Source organism: Plasmodium gallinaceum (genome assembly GCF_900005855.1).
Source record: "Plasmodium gallinaceum strain 8A genome assembly, contig: PGAL8A_v1_76, whole genome shotgun sequence".
Classification (NCBI taxonomy): Eukaryota; Apicomplexa; class Aconoidasida; order Haemosporida; family Plasmodiidae; genus Plasmodium; species Plasmodium gallinaceum.
The window spans coordinates 2,259,501-2,277,767 of NW_021628238.1; the positions used below are offsets into that span (position 1 = coordinate 2,259,501).

Genomic DNA, 18,267 nt, shown 5'->3' on the forward strand with positions numbered 1-18,267 from the left:
TTTTTTTTTTTTTTTTTTTTTTTTTTTTATTTAATAAATTCTTTGTATATTTTATGAATTATTTGTAGAATCATTTAATTAATCCATGATATCATCTTATGTTTACAACTTCTAGACAAACTAATTAAAATAAAAATTATATAAATATATAAATAAAATTATTTTAAAATATTAAAATTAAAAGATACAAGCGAATTAGGGGAATATAAAGCTAATTACCAATGGGAATATATATTTTTTTTTATCTTTATATAACCGAAAATTTTTCTTTTTATAAATTTTATAAAAAATTCTTTTTACTAATATTCTAAAAACTTCTGAGAATAAAATATATTGCAGTATTTTTAACAATTATATTTGGTGTTATAAAAATACTTAATATTTTTTTTTTTTTTTTTTTTTACCTCCATATTTTAATTTTTTGCCTCAAAAATTTTTATTATAAGTAGGATATATAATTTTAAAATATCCTTTTATAAATTTTTTTTTTTTGAGAATTTTTATTAATTCATATTTATTTAATCTTATTTTTATTTCATAAAGCTTAATTAATTTTTGAAATAAAAATTTTTTTTTTTTTTTATATTTTTTCATTATACAATTATAGCAACATTAAAATCATCAAATACGTAAACTCTTTTTGGTTTAATATATGAGTGAAGATAATATTACTATTTAAAAATTTTTTTTTTTTCAAATTATAATTTTGTGTGTTTTTTTTTTTTATCATAAAGATGAAATACATTTCACTAAAACAAAGATATAATAATTATTAAATATATTAAAAATTTAATTTTTTTTTTTTTTTTTTTTTTTTTTTAATTTTTAAAAGGGTGCCGTAAAAAAGCAAGCTATCTAGTTTTTATTATAACATCTTTATTTTGTTGTCTAATATTTATTTATATTTTCTATTTTATTATATTTCTTTATTTTAGATTATTTTATATGAATCCTTTGTCCATTCTCTTTATTTGATTCCCTTTATAGATTTTTTTTTTATGTCTATTTTATTTTATTTTATTTTATTTTTTTTTCTTTATTCATTATGTTCCATATTATTATCTTCTGAAATATTTTTTTCTATACTGTTTTCACTATAATTTGAATTGTTTAAAACATTCCTATCATATTCATTCATGATAGAATTATACTTTTGCATTATTTCACTTTCATTGTTAGTAGACATATTATGAAAATTAGAAATATTAATATTACTTAGCATATTAATTGAATTTATTTCATCATTTTCATTAATATTGTTATTCTTTAGTGGCTTCATTGTACTAATGTCGTTTTCATAAGGATAAATAATGTTTTTCATGTTATGAATTAAACTACTTTCACATAAATTATACGGAAAGGAATTATAATTATTATTATTAATATTGTCTATTATATTAACTTCATCTAAATAATTGACATTAACTGATTTAGTTAAATTATTTTTTTTTTCATTTGTATAGAACATGTTTAAGTTTTGAGTGTTATTTGTGAATGCGTTAATTAAATTGAAACCTTCAAATTTGTTTGCATCATTTAGCAAATTAAAATTCATGAACTCAATATTAGAAGGTATATTTATATCATCATAAATATGCATATTCTTTGAAATATTAGGATTAATATTTTTTAAACAATCTGAATTATTTATATTATTCATAGATGGTATGTTTTCATGTATATAATTTATATTGTTAGAAGAAAGATACAAATGATCATTAAAAGGATTCATAAAATTATTTATTTTATTATTTAGTACATTACCATGATTTGTACTCATTTCATTATTTTTTGTCAAATTATTATCAATGCATTCATTAACCATTGATTTATTATTTAAAAAATAATCTTTATTCGTATAATTTATCTTGTTATTAATACTATCTATATTATTAAAATCAAAAAAATCATCATTTTTATTTAAATTTATTTTATTCATTTTTAATTCTTCAATTTCTTCATTTTTTGTAACTCCATATATTTTATCTTGCTCTTTTAATTTTTCTATATATTTCATAATTTGAATTATATAAGCTTCATCTTTTTCATTTGGTTCTACCGGAAATATTTTTCTTTGTTTTTTTTGTTTCCTATTTATAAATGTTAAAATATAACTTGACTTAAAATTATCATAATGAATATAACAATTAGTACATATTTCTTTATTTTTTTGAACATTTTTATTTAGTGTTCTTATATCTATTTTTTGATACTTTTTTTTTTTATCTTCACTATTTTTATAATATTTTTTTGTATTAGAATGTTCTAAAATATTTCCTATTTTTGGTCCTTCAGGAAACATATCGTTGCTGTCATTAATGCAACTAATTTTTCTTTTTTTATCTTTTGACTTTTTATATGCATTTGTTTCAAAATTATTAATATTATAAGGAAAATTTATTTCATTTTTTTCATTGTTATAACTTTCTTCATTTATTGAAAAATTATTCATATTATTTTCATTAATACCATTATTTGTATTCATTATATCTATAATTTTATCTATATTATTATCAAAACCATTATTAATCATATTATTATTTAAAGCATTAGGTGCCATATTATTATGAACATTGTTATTATGACAAAAATTTTCATTTAATTGATTTATATCTTCTTCATTCCTTAGAACTCTTTCTGAATTTAACACATTTTTATAATTATTATACATTTGAGGAATATCTTCATTAGGATTTTTTAATTTTACTTTTTTATTATGTATAAAATTAGGAAATAGTTTAAATGATTCTTCTATATTTGTATATTCACTTTTTAATATATCATTATTTTGAAGAATTTTATGAATATCCACATACGTATTATTAGCAAAGTTCATCAAGTCATATTCTATATTATTTTTATCAAAATCAATCAAATTATTATTTATCCCATTTTTTTCGTTAAAATTATTATAAATATCAAAATACGATGAGTACATTTCATTATTCATTATATCATTATTATAATTTTTTAAATTATTATTTATGTTTAAATCATTCATGTCTTTATTTATACTGTCAAATTCTTCCAATGAATTATTTGGTATTATTTTCCCACACTTTCCGTTATTCAATATATCTGTGTTTGTATTAGTTGATTTCTTATTTAAATTACTATAAAAACTATATAAATTACTTATATTATTATTTATTGAATTTTCATTGAAGTCATTATATTCATTTACATTTGTGTATCCTTTAATAGTATTTTTATTTTTTTCTATTAAATCGGTATCTTCTAAAATAGTTTTTACTTTCTCTTCATTTATTGTCATTTTATTTTCATTATGATTTTCTATTAAATTTCTATAAGACTCATACAAATTATTTTTTTCTGAATTGGATTTGTTACTCATGGGGTTAACAATGTTATTTTTAAAACTACTACTATTAATCTCAACATCATCACTTTTCTTATCGTTATCCATTTTTTCATCATGATTATTAGCGTTAATATTACTACTGTTACTGTTATCATCTTCATTATTGTCATTTCTATTGTTACTGTTACTGTTACTATTGCTTCTATTATCATTATTACTATCTTTATTGTTATTATTATCATCATTATTATTATCATCATTATTATTATCATCATTATTATTATCATCATTATTATTATTATCATTATTATTATTATTATCATTATTATTATTATTATCATTATTATTATTATTATTATTATTATCATTATTATTATTATTATCATTATTATTATTATTATTATCATTATTATTATTGCTATTATTATTATTATTATTATTATTATCATTATTATTATTGCTATTATTATTATTATTACTGCTATTATTATTATTATTACTGCTATTATTATTATTATTATCATTATTATTATTATTATCATTATTATTATTATTATCATTATTATTATTATTATGATTATTATTATTATTGTTATTATTACTATTATTATTGTTATTATTACTATTATTATTATTATTATTATTATTATTATTATTATTATTATTATCATTATTATTACTGCTATTATTATTATTATTACTTCTATTATTATTATTATTATTATTATTACTGCTATTATTATTATTATTATTATCATTATTATTATTATTATTGTTATTGTTATTATTACTATTATTATTATTATTGTCATTATTACTGTTATTATTATTATTATTATTATTACTATTATTATTATTATTATTATTATTATTATTATTATTATTATTATTATTATTATTATTATTATTATTATTATCATTATTATTATTGTTATTATTACTTATATTATTGTTGCTATTATCATCATAATCATTAATGGTATTATTATTGCTATTGCTATCGGACATGTAGCTATAATTATTACTGTTACTTGTACAATCATAATTCCTATTATGGGAGAGTTGCATATAACCAAAGTTTCTATTATTTTTATAGTCACCTTTTGATTTCAATAATGAGTTATTCTCTATTTGATTTAATAAAGCAATGCCCATGTTTTTAATATTTGTATTATGTATTTTATTATCATTTTTTATTTCATTATTATTTTTTTTATTTGAAATGTCATTTGATATATTCATATTATAAACTTGAATTATATCATTGTTATAACTACTTAGATGATTTATATTATTACTACATACATATAAATTTTTATAATTTTCAACATCTTCAAAATTATATTTTTTTTTTAAACTTAAATGACCTTTAAAATTATTCCTGTTTGAGTTATTGATTTCCTCAGTAGAAACACTATTCGAATTAATTTCTTTTTTTCTGTCAATATTATCATCAATTTTATGACTTTCATCCTTTATATGATACATATACTCATAAATTTTATCTTCTTTACCATTTGTAAGATTTTGATTTATGCAACACTCTTTGTTGTTAATATTTATTTTCTCATCTATATTATTTATTATATTTTCACGTAAGCTTATATTTTCTTTTTTTTCTTCATTATATTTTAATTTATTTTTATCATTTTTTATATTAGATTCTTTACAAAACAAAAAATCACAATTATTATTATTTTTTCTGGAATATTTTAATTCCTTAACTGAAAATAAATTATGTTTATTAACTTCACTGTTTTTTGTTACTTCATTATTAATTTTCCTACTATTTTTGTAATCTCCAATCATATGTATATTATTTCGTTCCAAATAGGAAACCTTATGATCATCTACAATTTTGTTTTCTGTTTGAAATTTTTTTAGATATTCATAATCATAATGTAATATCTTTTCATTTTCATTGAATGTTCTTTTACTTGTATTATTATTATTTAATTTGCATATATATTCCTTATTCATATCATTAATTATGTGAATTGGAATAAAATCATTCTTATAATTTAGATCACCTAATTGTTGAGATTTAAGGATTTTCATATCTTTCGTATTATCGTAACCACAAATAACATAATTTATTTTCTCTTGATCTTCTTTTAATTTTTCATCCCCATTATTTTTATTTTTACACGAATTATCTTTAGTTGCACTGAAGTTATTCATATCTCTCAAATTCAAAATAAATGAATTCATTTTATTTATGTTATACAATTTTTTACAATTCAAATTATTTTTATGTAATTCCAGTAAATTATTTTGGTTTTGAATGAAATTTGAATGCTCATGGTCTTTTCGCATAAATGTATTTTCTACAGTTTTATTAAAGTAGTTTTTTTTATTTAGTGAATTCACTGTTTTTATTTTTCCTTTATTAAAATAATCAAAATTTATGCCATTTATATCGCGATTATTAAATATATTTATTTTATATAAAAAGTTGTTGTTTATTTTTTCATTCATATTTTTACAAAAATATGGGAAAGTGTTATAAAAAATATGCTTACTTATAATGCTATTATTATTATTATCATTATTTAAAAAATTATTTGGAATATTTTTAATTTTTCTAGGTTTTTTGTCTTCTATAGTTTTGTTAATACTGGGAATGTATATATTATTTAAATATCTATTTTCAATATCACTATTATTTTTATTATTTTCTGGAAAGTTTCCTTGAATAATTTTTTTTTTTAAATTATTTAAATATTCTTCTGATAATTCACTAAAATTATTCTTTTTTAGAATTTCGTCAACAATATAATCATAATTTAATATTATTTCGTCTAATTTACTTCTTATTATTTTCAAATTTTTCTCGTCTTCTTTATTATCATTATTTTTTTCATCATAAAATTTATTAAAAGGTGACAATAATTCCATATAATAACTAATTATATTTATATATTTAATTTTTATATTTGATAAGTTAATGTGACAAAAATTATAATTTGATATATCACTATTTAAATCAAATTTAAAAATTTCTATATTACCTTTTAATTTATCATTATAACTTTCTGCCAAAATTGTTGAGTTTACATGTTCTTTTTTATTAATATCACTTTTTATTTCTATATTTTCATTATTTGATTTATTAGAATACATAATAACATATTTTATTAATTCTAATAAAGTAATATGCTTTTTTAGTTTTAACTTATTTTCATTTATTATATTATCAATATTTTTATTCTTCAAATGAGTGTCTACATTTAAAGTGTATTTTTTTTTATAATCATTATTTTCATTTAAATTATTTTCTTTTGTGCTACTATTCATTTCACTAGGAATATTTTTTTTATTTATATCACTATTATCTTTATTTAGGTTAATTTTTTTTACATTATCATCCATTACATTTAACATATTTTTAATAGTGTTATTATTATCTTCATCTGAAGTAATTATTTTTTTATAATGGATATTATCATTTAAAATAATTTTTTCTATATTACTATCATCATGGTTTTTATGGTTATTCGTTATATTTTTTTCTTCGTAATTATGTATTTTATGATGAATATTTATATTTTGTCGTGAATTTTCTCTTGAGAATTCAAGATCATTTTTACTATTTAATTCCTTTTCATTTTTCAAATTATAATTTTCGTTACTTTTATTATATTTAACAAATTTCTTTTTTATAAATAAATCATTTACACATACATTTCTTTTATTATTTTCTACCTCTTCATCTGTGTTCTTAAAATATGTTAGATTGTTCGTAATATTATTGTTATTTACCTTATTTGTGCCATACACAAAATTAACGTCATATGTATCTATTAATAATTCTCTTTTTTCTATATTTGTATATATTGCTTTTTCTATTAAATTATAAACATGAGTAACAATAGTTTGAATGTGATTTACTAGTGTTTCTTGAATATTTAAAATATCCACATAAATATTGTTTAAATCTATTTTACCAATACTTAAATTCATATTATTATTAAAATTTATATTTTGTTTCATTTTTATGTAGTTTTAGATTACTCACATTATTTTTCCTTTTACATTTTTTTTCTTTTTTTTTTTTAATAAACTACAAATAATATTTCATAATTTTCATTTAAATATGGATTTTTAAAAAAATATATAAATATGCAAATAAATAGAAAAGTGAAATAAAAAAAAGATATATATATATGATAAAAAAAATTAATGTAGAAAAAAAAAATAAATATAAAATAAAATTAAGAGATATATAAAATGAAATAAAATAAATACAATAATTTTAATTAATTTTTTATTTAAAATATTTTTTTCCTTTAGTAAATTTTTTTTTTGCTTTTTCAAAAATTATTTTATTTAAAAAAATAAAATAAAAAATTATAATTTTGTGTGTCTTAATTATATGAATAAATTTTAACAACCATATTAACAATGTGAATAGGATAATTTTGTACAGGTTTCATTTGAATTACATTTGTTAATATATAATATACTTTATCGTCAAATTACTGAATTTAACTTAACCCAAACTTCTTGAATTTTAAAATAAAAAATTGTAATATTTTATACACTTCATCTTAAAAATATATTGGTAAGCCTATTTAATGAATCCTTACCTATATGTTTTCAAATTATATTATGAATATATTTTTAATTTTCTTTTTTTTTTTTTATTTGCTTTGTTTTAAATTTTTTTTTTTTTATTTTTATTATATATAAATAATATTTAGTTTATATATAATAATAATAAAAATAATTGTAATAAAAATGATAATAAAAGCAGAATAATAATGTAATATAATAGTAATTATAAAAATACAAAAAATAATTATAATAATAAAGATAATAAATAATGTAATAATAATTATAAGAATACTAAAAATAATTATAATATAAAGAATAAATTGATGTCTTAGTTATATTAAAGTGTCTACAAAAAATCTTCTTTGATCTCCAACAGAAGTTAAAATATATTATATTTTATATATTAAAAAAAAAGGAAAAAAGGATTAAAAGAAAAAAAAAAAAATGAAGATCAATATGTATATGAACTTATATACATTTTAATTAAAATGGTAACATACTTATATATAAAAACTAAATAAACTATTTATATTACTCTTTAGTATTTTCTCTTTTTGTTTTTTTTAATTTTATTTTCCTTGTATAAAATTATATAGGTTAAAATAAAAAAGAAGTTGATATTATTGTAAAAATCTTAAAATGTGAACAATAAAATTCTTTATATAATTAAAAAAAAGAAAATTTAAAAATTCAAAAAAAAAAAAAAAAATAAAATAAAATAATAAAAATAAAAATTGAAATGTGAGGAATTTAAAAATAAAACTATAGTTTGACACAAATAATTAGGTATGTAAAAATTGAATTACAACGCAAACATTTTTTTTTTTCTGTTACTCATTTATCATAATGTAATATGAGGTTTTAACATAAATATAATATATATATGCTTCTTTTTTCTTCTTAAAATGAATGTCTATTTAAAAAAAAATAGTTCTTTTCATAACTTATGGATGAAAAAAAAAAATTATAAAACAAAATCTTTTTAAAATATGAAATAAAATTAATTTATAGATATATCAATGCATATATTTCTTACGAAAAAAAAAATAAAATAACTAAACAGTACTAGAAAAAAAAGGAACGCATTAAAAAATCATATATTTATTATAACTACATTAAATAAAATAGTTTTATTTTAAAATTAATAAAAAAGTATGTATCTTCATTATTATTTATAAATTAAAAAAATATATACATAGAAAATAAAATATATAAAAAAAAAATATATATATATATATATGTGTATAAATAAAATAAATAAAAATAAAAAATAATACAACTCAATGTATATAGATATACATAGATATTGATATAAATATATTTGTATGAGAGATATAACAAATTAATTTATTATATTGAAAGAATTTAATTATAAAAGAATAAATAAAAATATTTATGTATAATTAATGTCATTTTTAGTGTATGCAAATTAAAGCATGCATATTTTTATGAGCAAAAATAATTAGTATGCATATATTCAATAATTAATTTTTTTAGCTAAAAAAAAAAGATAATAATAGCATAAAAAATTTTAAAAAATCCTCATTTGTGTATTTCTTAATTTAATATTTTTTTTTTTTTAATGACTTCTTCAGAATTTAATGTAAACAAATTTTTTTTTTTATTTCCTTAAAAAAAAATTCCGTAATTCTTATTTAATTGCTTAGATGACATGTTAATAAATAATATAATTATTTATTTTTTATTCATATTATTATATTGTAATTAATGTATAATAAATATATTAAAATTTTTATTGTAAAATTATTTAAATGATTACATATTAATTCATTTTTTATTTTTATATATGTCTACGTAAAATGCTTAATGGAATACGTTTTTTTAATACATTAATAAACATTATATAGTCAATTAGTTATGAATTAAATTGATTTATTGAAAAAAAAAAAAAAAAATAAAATAAAATACATGGATATACTAATTAGATTTATAATATTGAAATGTATATAACTAAAAGATGTATGTGCGCATTTTTTATTTTCATGTACTTTTTATGTGACTCGTAGGGCAAGTTTACACTTTGTGAAAAAAAAAAAATACTCATTTACATTTATGTTTTCATATATATTTATGTTGTAAAAAGAAAAATTAATATATATATATATATATGCATACTTATGGATGAATATTTAATTAAAATAATATTATTATATAAAGACTTTTGGTTTATAAGTAGTATCTAATTTTGTAAAAATCCATAAACATATATATAAGTACGTATAACTTATACTTCTATAGAGAATAATAAAATTTACAAAATTTTGTGCATATATTAATATTTTTTTTCTCTCGTATGTACATATATTTAATTAAAACTTGTATTCAAAAGCTAGTTATATTAATAAAATAACAAATAAATATATAAGTTAGCAAGTGTGTAATTGTGAAAGATTCATAGATATCTTAAAACATAACATATATGAGCAAAATTCTATATAATCTTTATTTTTTACTAAACTGAAAGTATGAGTTTATAATTTTAGCATTCTGAAAAAAGGAAAAAAAAAAATAAATAAATAAATAAATAAATAATCAGATCTATTGCAATATTGAAATGGAAAATTCTATACTAGAATCTCTAAATTTTTTTTTATTTATTTTTCTTCAAATATTAAGTACTATTTTTTTTTTTTTTTAAATTTGTACAAAAATAAAAGTGTTTTTTCATAAGAAATTATGTTTATGATATTAACATATATTTTATTATACACATTTATAATGAAATATAACAAAAAAACATTAACTATGATTCATTTATGTGATACAATATATTTAGATATTTTTTTCATATTTATTAAAATAATTATAATAAATTAAAAGGGAAAAATTTTTACTAAAGGTTAAAATAAGTATATATATTAGTAATGAATAAGAAAAAAATTTTTGAGAGGTAGTTGGATTATTATTAACTAAAAAAGAGTTCTTCAGTGTTTTACTACTTAATTAAAAAAATTATATTTTATATACTATATTAGTATAGGTGAGTAATCTAATAAACATTAGAAAGATTATATTTAAAATATTTTTTCTAGAATCTTTTTATGTAACTTTTTACCTTATTTTAAATTTATGTCTAATTTATTTGTAAGAAAAAAGAAAAAATATATTCATTTCATTTATCTATAAAGTATTTCCATAAAAATATATTGAGTAATAAATTAAATGAAATAATTTTAGATTATTATTTTTTAATATCAATTTTTCATCTTTTAATATATTATTACAAATAATATCTAAGTTTATTTTATTTAAATAAAACTATTTCATATTATGTTTAACAATATATATATTAAATAATAGGAATTAAACATTTTATTTTTAACTTCAAAAATAGATAAAATAACAAATTTGAAAATGAAATAATATATGCTTGTAGTAGTATTCAGCATATGACATTCTATTTCTGTTATACCAAAATATTTAAACATATTTTTACTAATGCATAGTTCATTATGAATATATGTAATCAAAATAAAAATGTAGAAATAATTTTAATTAAAAATTATTATGCAAAAAAATACAATTAGAATTCAAAGCTTTATATAAAACAATTTTCGTTAATTATGAGATACTAATGAAAAAAATTATAACGTAATAATTATCCTTTTTAATTAGTGTTTTAATTGTTGTTATGTATAAAGTATTAATATGGCTATAAAAAAAATATAGAAAAACGATAATATGTTTTTCAAAATTATAAATAAGTAAAAAGGATTTTTATATATTATGATAAATTTAATTGATATAGTTTTTATGTTAGAAAAATATATTATTATTGAATGTTCATTTTATGTATTTTTTTTGTTATAAAAGTATTTAGTTTCATTCTTTTTTGCATACACTTTTTATTGCTTGTTTATTTTTTTTATTTATAAAGTTGAAAATATTTTTTTTCGTAATTTTTATATAATTCATTTTTTTCAATATATAAGTCAATTTTGTAATGAAAAAATTTATTTAATTTAGCAATACACAAAAAGATAAAAGAATTCTTTTAAAAAAGAAAATATAAACAATTGAAATATATTAGATATATATATATATATATAATGTGTTGAGTTTAAATTGCTTTGTATTATATTGGGTTATATTTTTTTTAAATAATTTGTAATTTAGTCTTCTTTACTTTTTTTTCAATGAGTATCACTTAAAAATTAATAAAATACCATAGATATTTAGATTATTCTTATTATTTAAAATACAAATTAAATTTATTTTATATTTAATTTTATCTTAATAAAATAAAATAAAATGTACTTTATCCATTTTTAACCTTAAAATTAAAAAATAATTAGAGTAATTTTGAAAATAAAAAAAATATATTTCATTTTAAAAATATATTGGTACTTAATCAAAAATATTGATTATAAAAAATTTTAATACATCCTATATATATATATATCAGAATTACATAAAAATTTTATTATCACTAAAATTTTATACAAAAATACTTTAGTAATATTAGCCATAATTCTTTGTATTTAATATCTCGTCAATATATATATATATATTTTACTATTTTAAATTAAGAATTAATACTTTTAAAATTATTAATGTTATCCTTTGAAAATATTTTATATAATACAAAATTAAATAATTTAATATAATTTTTTAATCTTTAATAAATATTAAAAAAGACTCCTATAAAAAAAAATATGTTTATTTAAATTTATAATTTTATTTCTTTCTAATTCAAATATTATTATATTAAGTTAAATATTTTTCATAAAATGAAATATTATTTTGTATAGGATACAATTAACAAGTATCATATTTAATTTTGGAAATCCCAAAGAATCAAGATAAGTATAAATAATTTTACATATTTTTAACATAAATAGATGTAAATTTTAAAAATAAAAAAAAATGATTACTTTAAATAAAAAGTACATTAAATACTAAAATATATATATATATATATATACATGAAAATTATTATAGTTGTTAAATAGTTACATTATAAATGTGCTTATAGTATTAGAATATATTATTGAAGAAGTAAAATTAAAAATATATATTTCATTAGACTAAAAAGATAAATTAATAGAATATGGAAGAATATGTGAATTATTTATTAACACAAAATTTTAAATTCTTATTTATTCTTTTTGATAATAAGCAGAGATCTATATAATATACGTCCATTAGATATACTTATTTAACATAATCATGTAGTCAATTAAAGTAAAACTTATGAAAATCAAAAAAAATCTCTATAAACTAATATAAAAATTAAATTATTTAATAAAAATATATCTTATATTTTTTGTAGTTAATCATAAATCAATTATTCTTGAACTATCTTATGATTTTTTCTAATTCATTAAAAAATACCTATATAAAAAAAATTATTTTTTTTTTCAATTATACAAGGAATGTACTTTTCCTTTAAATATATTTATATATTTAAAATTAATAAGTTTTTTTTTTATGAAAAAAAGATGAATTATGTTAAATATTATTTAAAGAGGACGTAAAAAATTTAAGCATTAAAACAAGATCCTTATAAAAAAAAATACATAAGAAAAATACAAGCTTTTTTTAAATGATGAATTGAAGAACAAATAAATACATAATAAATAAAATAGCAAAAATAATTATATCTCATAATATTTAAGGATATATAATAAAATTTAATGAAATTATATAGAATATAAATAGTTCACATTAAAAGTATGTTTTATTTTTTTAACATATTTTATTAAAAGGAAATGTGAATATAACATAATTATAAAAGAAAATTAAATAAAATTTAAAAATATTTAATATAAAGTTTAATTAAATAATTATTTATTTATTAATATAAGTAAGTATATAATGATATTCTAAAAAAGTGAAAAGTATAAAATATAAGTGAAACGACCTAACACAATTTATATAATAAGAAAAAAAAAATTTAAATATACTTAAAATATTGGGAAAAAATTAATTCATAAATTATTCATTGATGTTTACACTTGTGATTAGTTATAGATAAAGAGATATATAATTAAACCAAAATTTTTTTAATAATTAAATCTGGTTGTAAGCAAAAATAAAAATATATTTAGGGATTTTTTTAAAGTGATAAGCAAAATAAATATAAAAAAAAATATATTAAATTATTAATTAATAGTTTATATATAATTTAGTACGTTTGTATATTTCTTATAAATATAATAATGTATAAAGAAGTTAAATATTTTTTTTTTCTAAAAATGGTAAACAATGATAAAAAATACATAGATATATATATATGTATATATATAATTGTGTATTCTTCATTGCATTATAATTTTTTTTTTTTTTTGTAAAAAAATTAACAAACAATAACTCTTAGTATGCATTGTTTTTTTCTGAAAACATATAAGATTCCAATACTTTTGAAGAATTATAAAAAAAAAAAAAAAAAAATAAATATAAAATAGAATTGTAATTAGAATTTTCCATATTTTCATATAATATTTTTTAAGAATAATATCTTTAAAATGTAATTTTATTTAATTAAATATATATTAAAAATAAATATCAAATAAAATTATTTAATTATTATAAAATTTCATGAATATACACAAAATATGTATTCAAATGTTTTTTTTTTTAATTTCTTTACAGTTTTGTGCTTATATCAATTTAGATAACATGAATTTAAAAAAAAAAAAAAAAATCAAAATTTCATAAATTCATTGTAATATTAAAATTAAATGTATTTAAAGAAATAACCAATGAATTATATCTTTTTCTTTTTTTAAATAAAAGTGGATATTCTAACACAATTTAACATTTTTACTATATTGAAACAAGAACAATTTTATAAATGAATAGAATATTTTATATATTGATACTTATTATTACTAAGAAAAAAAATCTTTATATATATATATATATATATATATATATATATATATATATGCATATATAGAAAGTAAAATTATTTATTTATTATATTATTTATATGTATACTATTACATGCGTTCGTATATTATTAAAAATAAAAATATATGAATCTTATGTATTCTTAAAATATATTTTGGTGATTGCAGAAGTAGTCGAAAAATTATGTAAATAAATTTAATTAATTTTTATTTAATTATTTTATTTTACTTTGCTTTTTTTTTTTTTTTTTTTTTTAACGAAATATATAATATCTCTAAGAAAAAATTTATTTTGTTAAATATATAAAATTAATGTCTGTAATATTATGATATTTCTTTTTTTTAGAACTTACATGTAAATTGTGATAGATGGTTAAAGGTTCTATTATACGATAAAATAATGTATAACCTAAAAATAAAAAAATATTAATTCTTTATAAATTTTATTAAATATATATAGAAAATATATTAAAATATAATCCGACTTTTATATAGTATGATAATATTATTTATATATACTAAAATTTTTTTATAAAATTTTACATTTCACTTAAAACTTTATATAATAAAAAGATAAATTTATTATATTAAGTCATAACTTTTGTTTGTATATACATATTATTATTTCATTTTTTTAACAAAATAATTTTTTTGTATATTCGAATAATTCACTTTTTATTACCATTAAAAAAAAAATGTCAAATGATAGTGAAATAATATTTATGAAAAAGAAAAAGGATAATAATTTTACTAGAGTAAATAAATTATTAGGAAAAATTATAAAACTTCTAAAACTATATATAAAAGAGAGAAATGAAATAGCTAAGCAGGATAATCCTGTATACACAGCTACGTTTATTAAGATTCTTGATGATAATATTTGCTATATATTTAACCTACTAACAAGTAATCAAGACGCAAAAACTTATATAAAAAAAGTAATTAGAATGAATAATGATTTAATTGATAATACTTTACATTGTTCTGAATTACATTTTTTTATATCTCCTGAATCCGCATTATTTTTTAAAAAATTGAAAAACGAAGTATCAATATCTAAAAGAATTATTAAGCATATATCAGATGTAAGTTTTCTTTTAAAATATTATACGTATTGTATTGGATTAAATGAAACCAAAACAAAAAACATAATTGATGATATTTCGTATGTTGAAAATTTATTCCTTAAGAATTTTGAAAATTTTCAAAACATTTCTGACAAAGAAATTAATAATGAAACTTTTTTTAAAGTAATATATTCCACATTAAATTTAAAAAATATTAATGAAAATCAAAATATAGAGCCAGATGATCCTACTTTAATTATGAAAGATATAAATGATTCATCATATAATTCAAGCAACACTACTGAAGATTCAGTACTTTATGCTGTACGTAAAAAAGGAATTGATAATATAGAAATATCTTCTAGTTTAAGTGTCCTTTCTGAAAATTCAATTTCTTATGTTGATTCTAAATCAGTAATTGATAATAACGATATTTCTTTATTAAATAATGAAGAGACAATACAAAGAATTACAACTGAAATAGAGAAGAAAACATTGACGAATGTTTCAGATCAGAATATTAATAAAACAAATAAAATTGATTGTAATTTTGGTAATAACAATATAAAGAAAAATTCTATCATATTTCAAAATCAGATGGATTTAACACACGATTTTAATATATGCAATATCGAACAAGATTGTAATATACATTATACATGGTATGAAGAGATGGGTTCTAATAAAAATATAACGAGGAATAATATAAATGTATTTGAAAAAAAATTATCTTTAGAGAAAAATAATATAGAATATGGAAATTATATTCAAAAAAGTACTTATGAAAGCTTTGAAGACGTTAAAGATGAATGCTTCAATAAATTAAAACATGAAAAATGTTATGTATCCCATAAGGGTGATAGTAAACTAGAGGATAATGCAATTTGTTTTGAAGAAGAAAATGTAACGAATTTTAAAATCTCTAAAAGAATACTTAATAATAAATATATTGATAATATATGTTACAAAGAATGCAATGCTATAATGCATCTTATAAAATATACAAAAACCATTATGCATAAATTAAAAGATAGTTATACAGAAGATGTTCAGATATCTGAACGATTTTCTAGTTATTATTATCATGGAAAAAAAATTAAATATCTTTTCCCTCAATATAGTTTTTCCACATGTAAAAAAATAGTAGCTGCTTTTGAAAGACTAAATGAAAATCCTATTTATGAATTATCAAGATTACACATTATTGAACAATTTTGTAAAAAAAATAATTGCGAAAAAAAAAATATACCTAAAATATTAAGATTAGATCTAAAGGAAACTATAATAGATATATGTAAATTGCTTGAAGAAATAGAACTATTAGATATATATGAAATAATAGATAAATATAAAAATATATATATATATAAAAATACAGTCGTTTCCTACTATGATATAAAACATCCATTTTTTTGTACTTTGTTTAAGTTTTATTCTCTTTTATGTAATTTTGTAAATAAATTACAAAAATATTCTATAATTACAACTTATTTTGATTATGAAGCAGATAAAATTATTAGAAATTACTCATCTCAAATAAGTTACTGTTTTAGAAATATAAATTATTATCTTTGTAAATTCTCGAAACTTTGTGAAACCATAAATCATAAATGGACAAATATACCAGAAATAAATTATGATTTTCAAAAAATAATTAATGAAAATGAAATAAATATATCTGTAAATGATAAAATATTAAATGAGGTTTTGCTTAAATATAAGAAAGCTATTGAAGAAGGTATTTATAATCCTCATCCTACTTATGATTTTACAGTTCCTGGTGCATTTTTCTGCATTTATCTTTACACATCAGATATATATTCTAAAGTATGTAGCTCATTAATTGAACGCAATGTTGAAATAACAAAAGAAAATAATTTAATTAGTAAAATAATTTTTAATAAATATGGTATTAATCTATCAACTAACACTCTTAAAACTTTAGATACTGAATTAGAAAATTATAACAAACAAAGAAAACATGAATCATCAAATATACCTATACAAGTAATTATTAACAATAATATCATAATAGAAACCAAAAAATTATTTGTTATTAATAATCTAAAAAATGAATCAACAAAATTAATTTGCTTTGATAACAAAAATAATATTTCAAAAAAAACACCTAGTTATAATCTTGTTAAATTTCATAAATTTGATACCACTAATTGCAAAACATTTCCAGATTCAAATGATGGTTACTTATCTCAAAATATATTTAATGAAAATAAAAGAAAAAGAAAACATAAAAACACAAAAAAGGAAGAAGAATTGTATGATAACATATATTCTGGTAATTTTATTTAAAAAAAAAAAAAAACATAAATAGAGATTTAATAATTTATGAATATTCTGTATAATGTGAAAACAAAAAAGTTGTATATATGAACAGAGGTAGCAAATAATGTTAAAATCATTTGTTAAAATAATGAAATTAATTTAT

At 16.0% G+C, this 18,267-nt stretch overlaps 2 protein-coding genes across 2 annotated transcripts; one reads left to right on the top strand and one right to left on the bottom strand.

Moving 5' to 3' along the window:
- Positions 1-1,036: 1,036 nt before the first annotated feature.
- On the bottom strand, positions 1,037-7,285 carry PGAL8A_00248400 (conserved Plasmodium protein, unknown function; the record flags this gene model as incomplete). The annotated part of the gene is made up of 1 exon (XM_028671225.1): positions 1,037-7,285. One exon carries the CDS (start codon positions 7,283-7,285, stop codon positions 1,037-1,039), a length of 6,249 nt encoding a protein of 2,082 aa, XP_028527898.1.
- An 8,164-nt stretch (positions 7,286-15,449) lies between these two features.
- Positions 15,450-18,131, top strand: PGAL8A_00248500 (hypothetical protein; the record flags this gene model as incomplete). Its single annotated transcript, XM_028671226.1, has 1 exon — positions 15,450-18,131. One exon carries the CDS (start codon positions 15,450-15,452, stop codon positions 18,129-18,131), a length of 2,682 nt encoding a protein of 893 aa, XP_028527899.1.
- Positions 18,132-18,267: the final 136 nt, after the last annotated feature.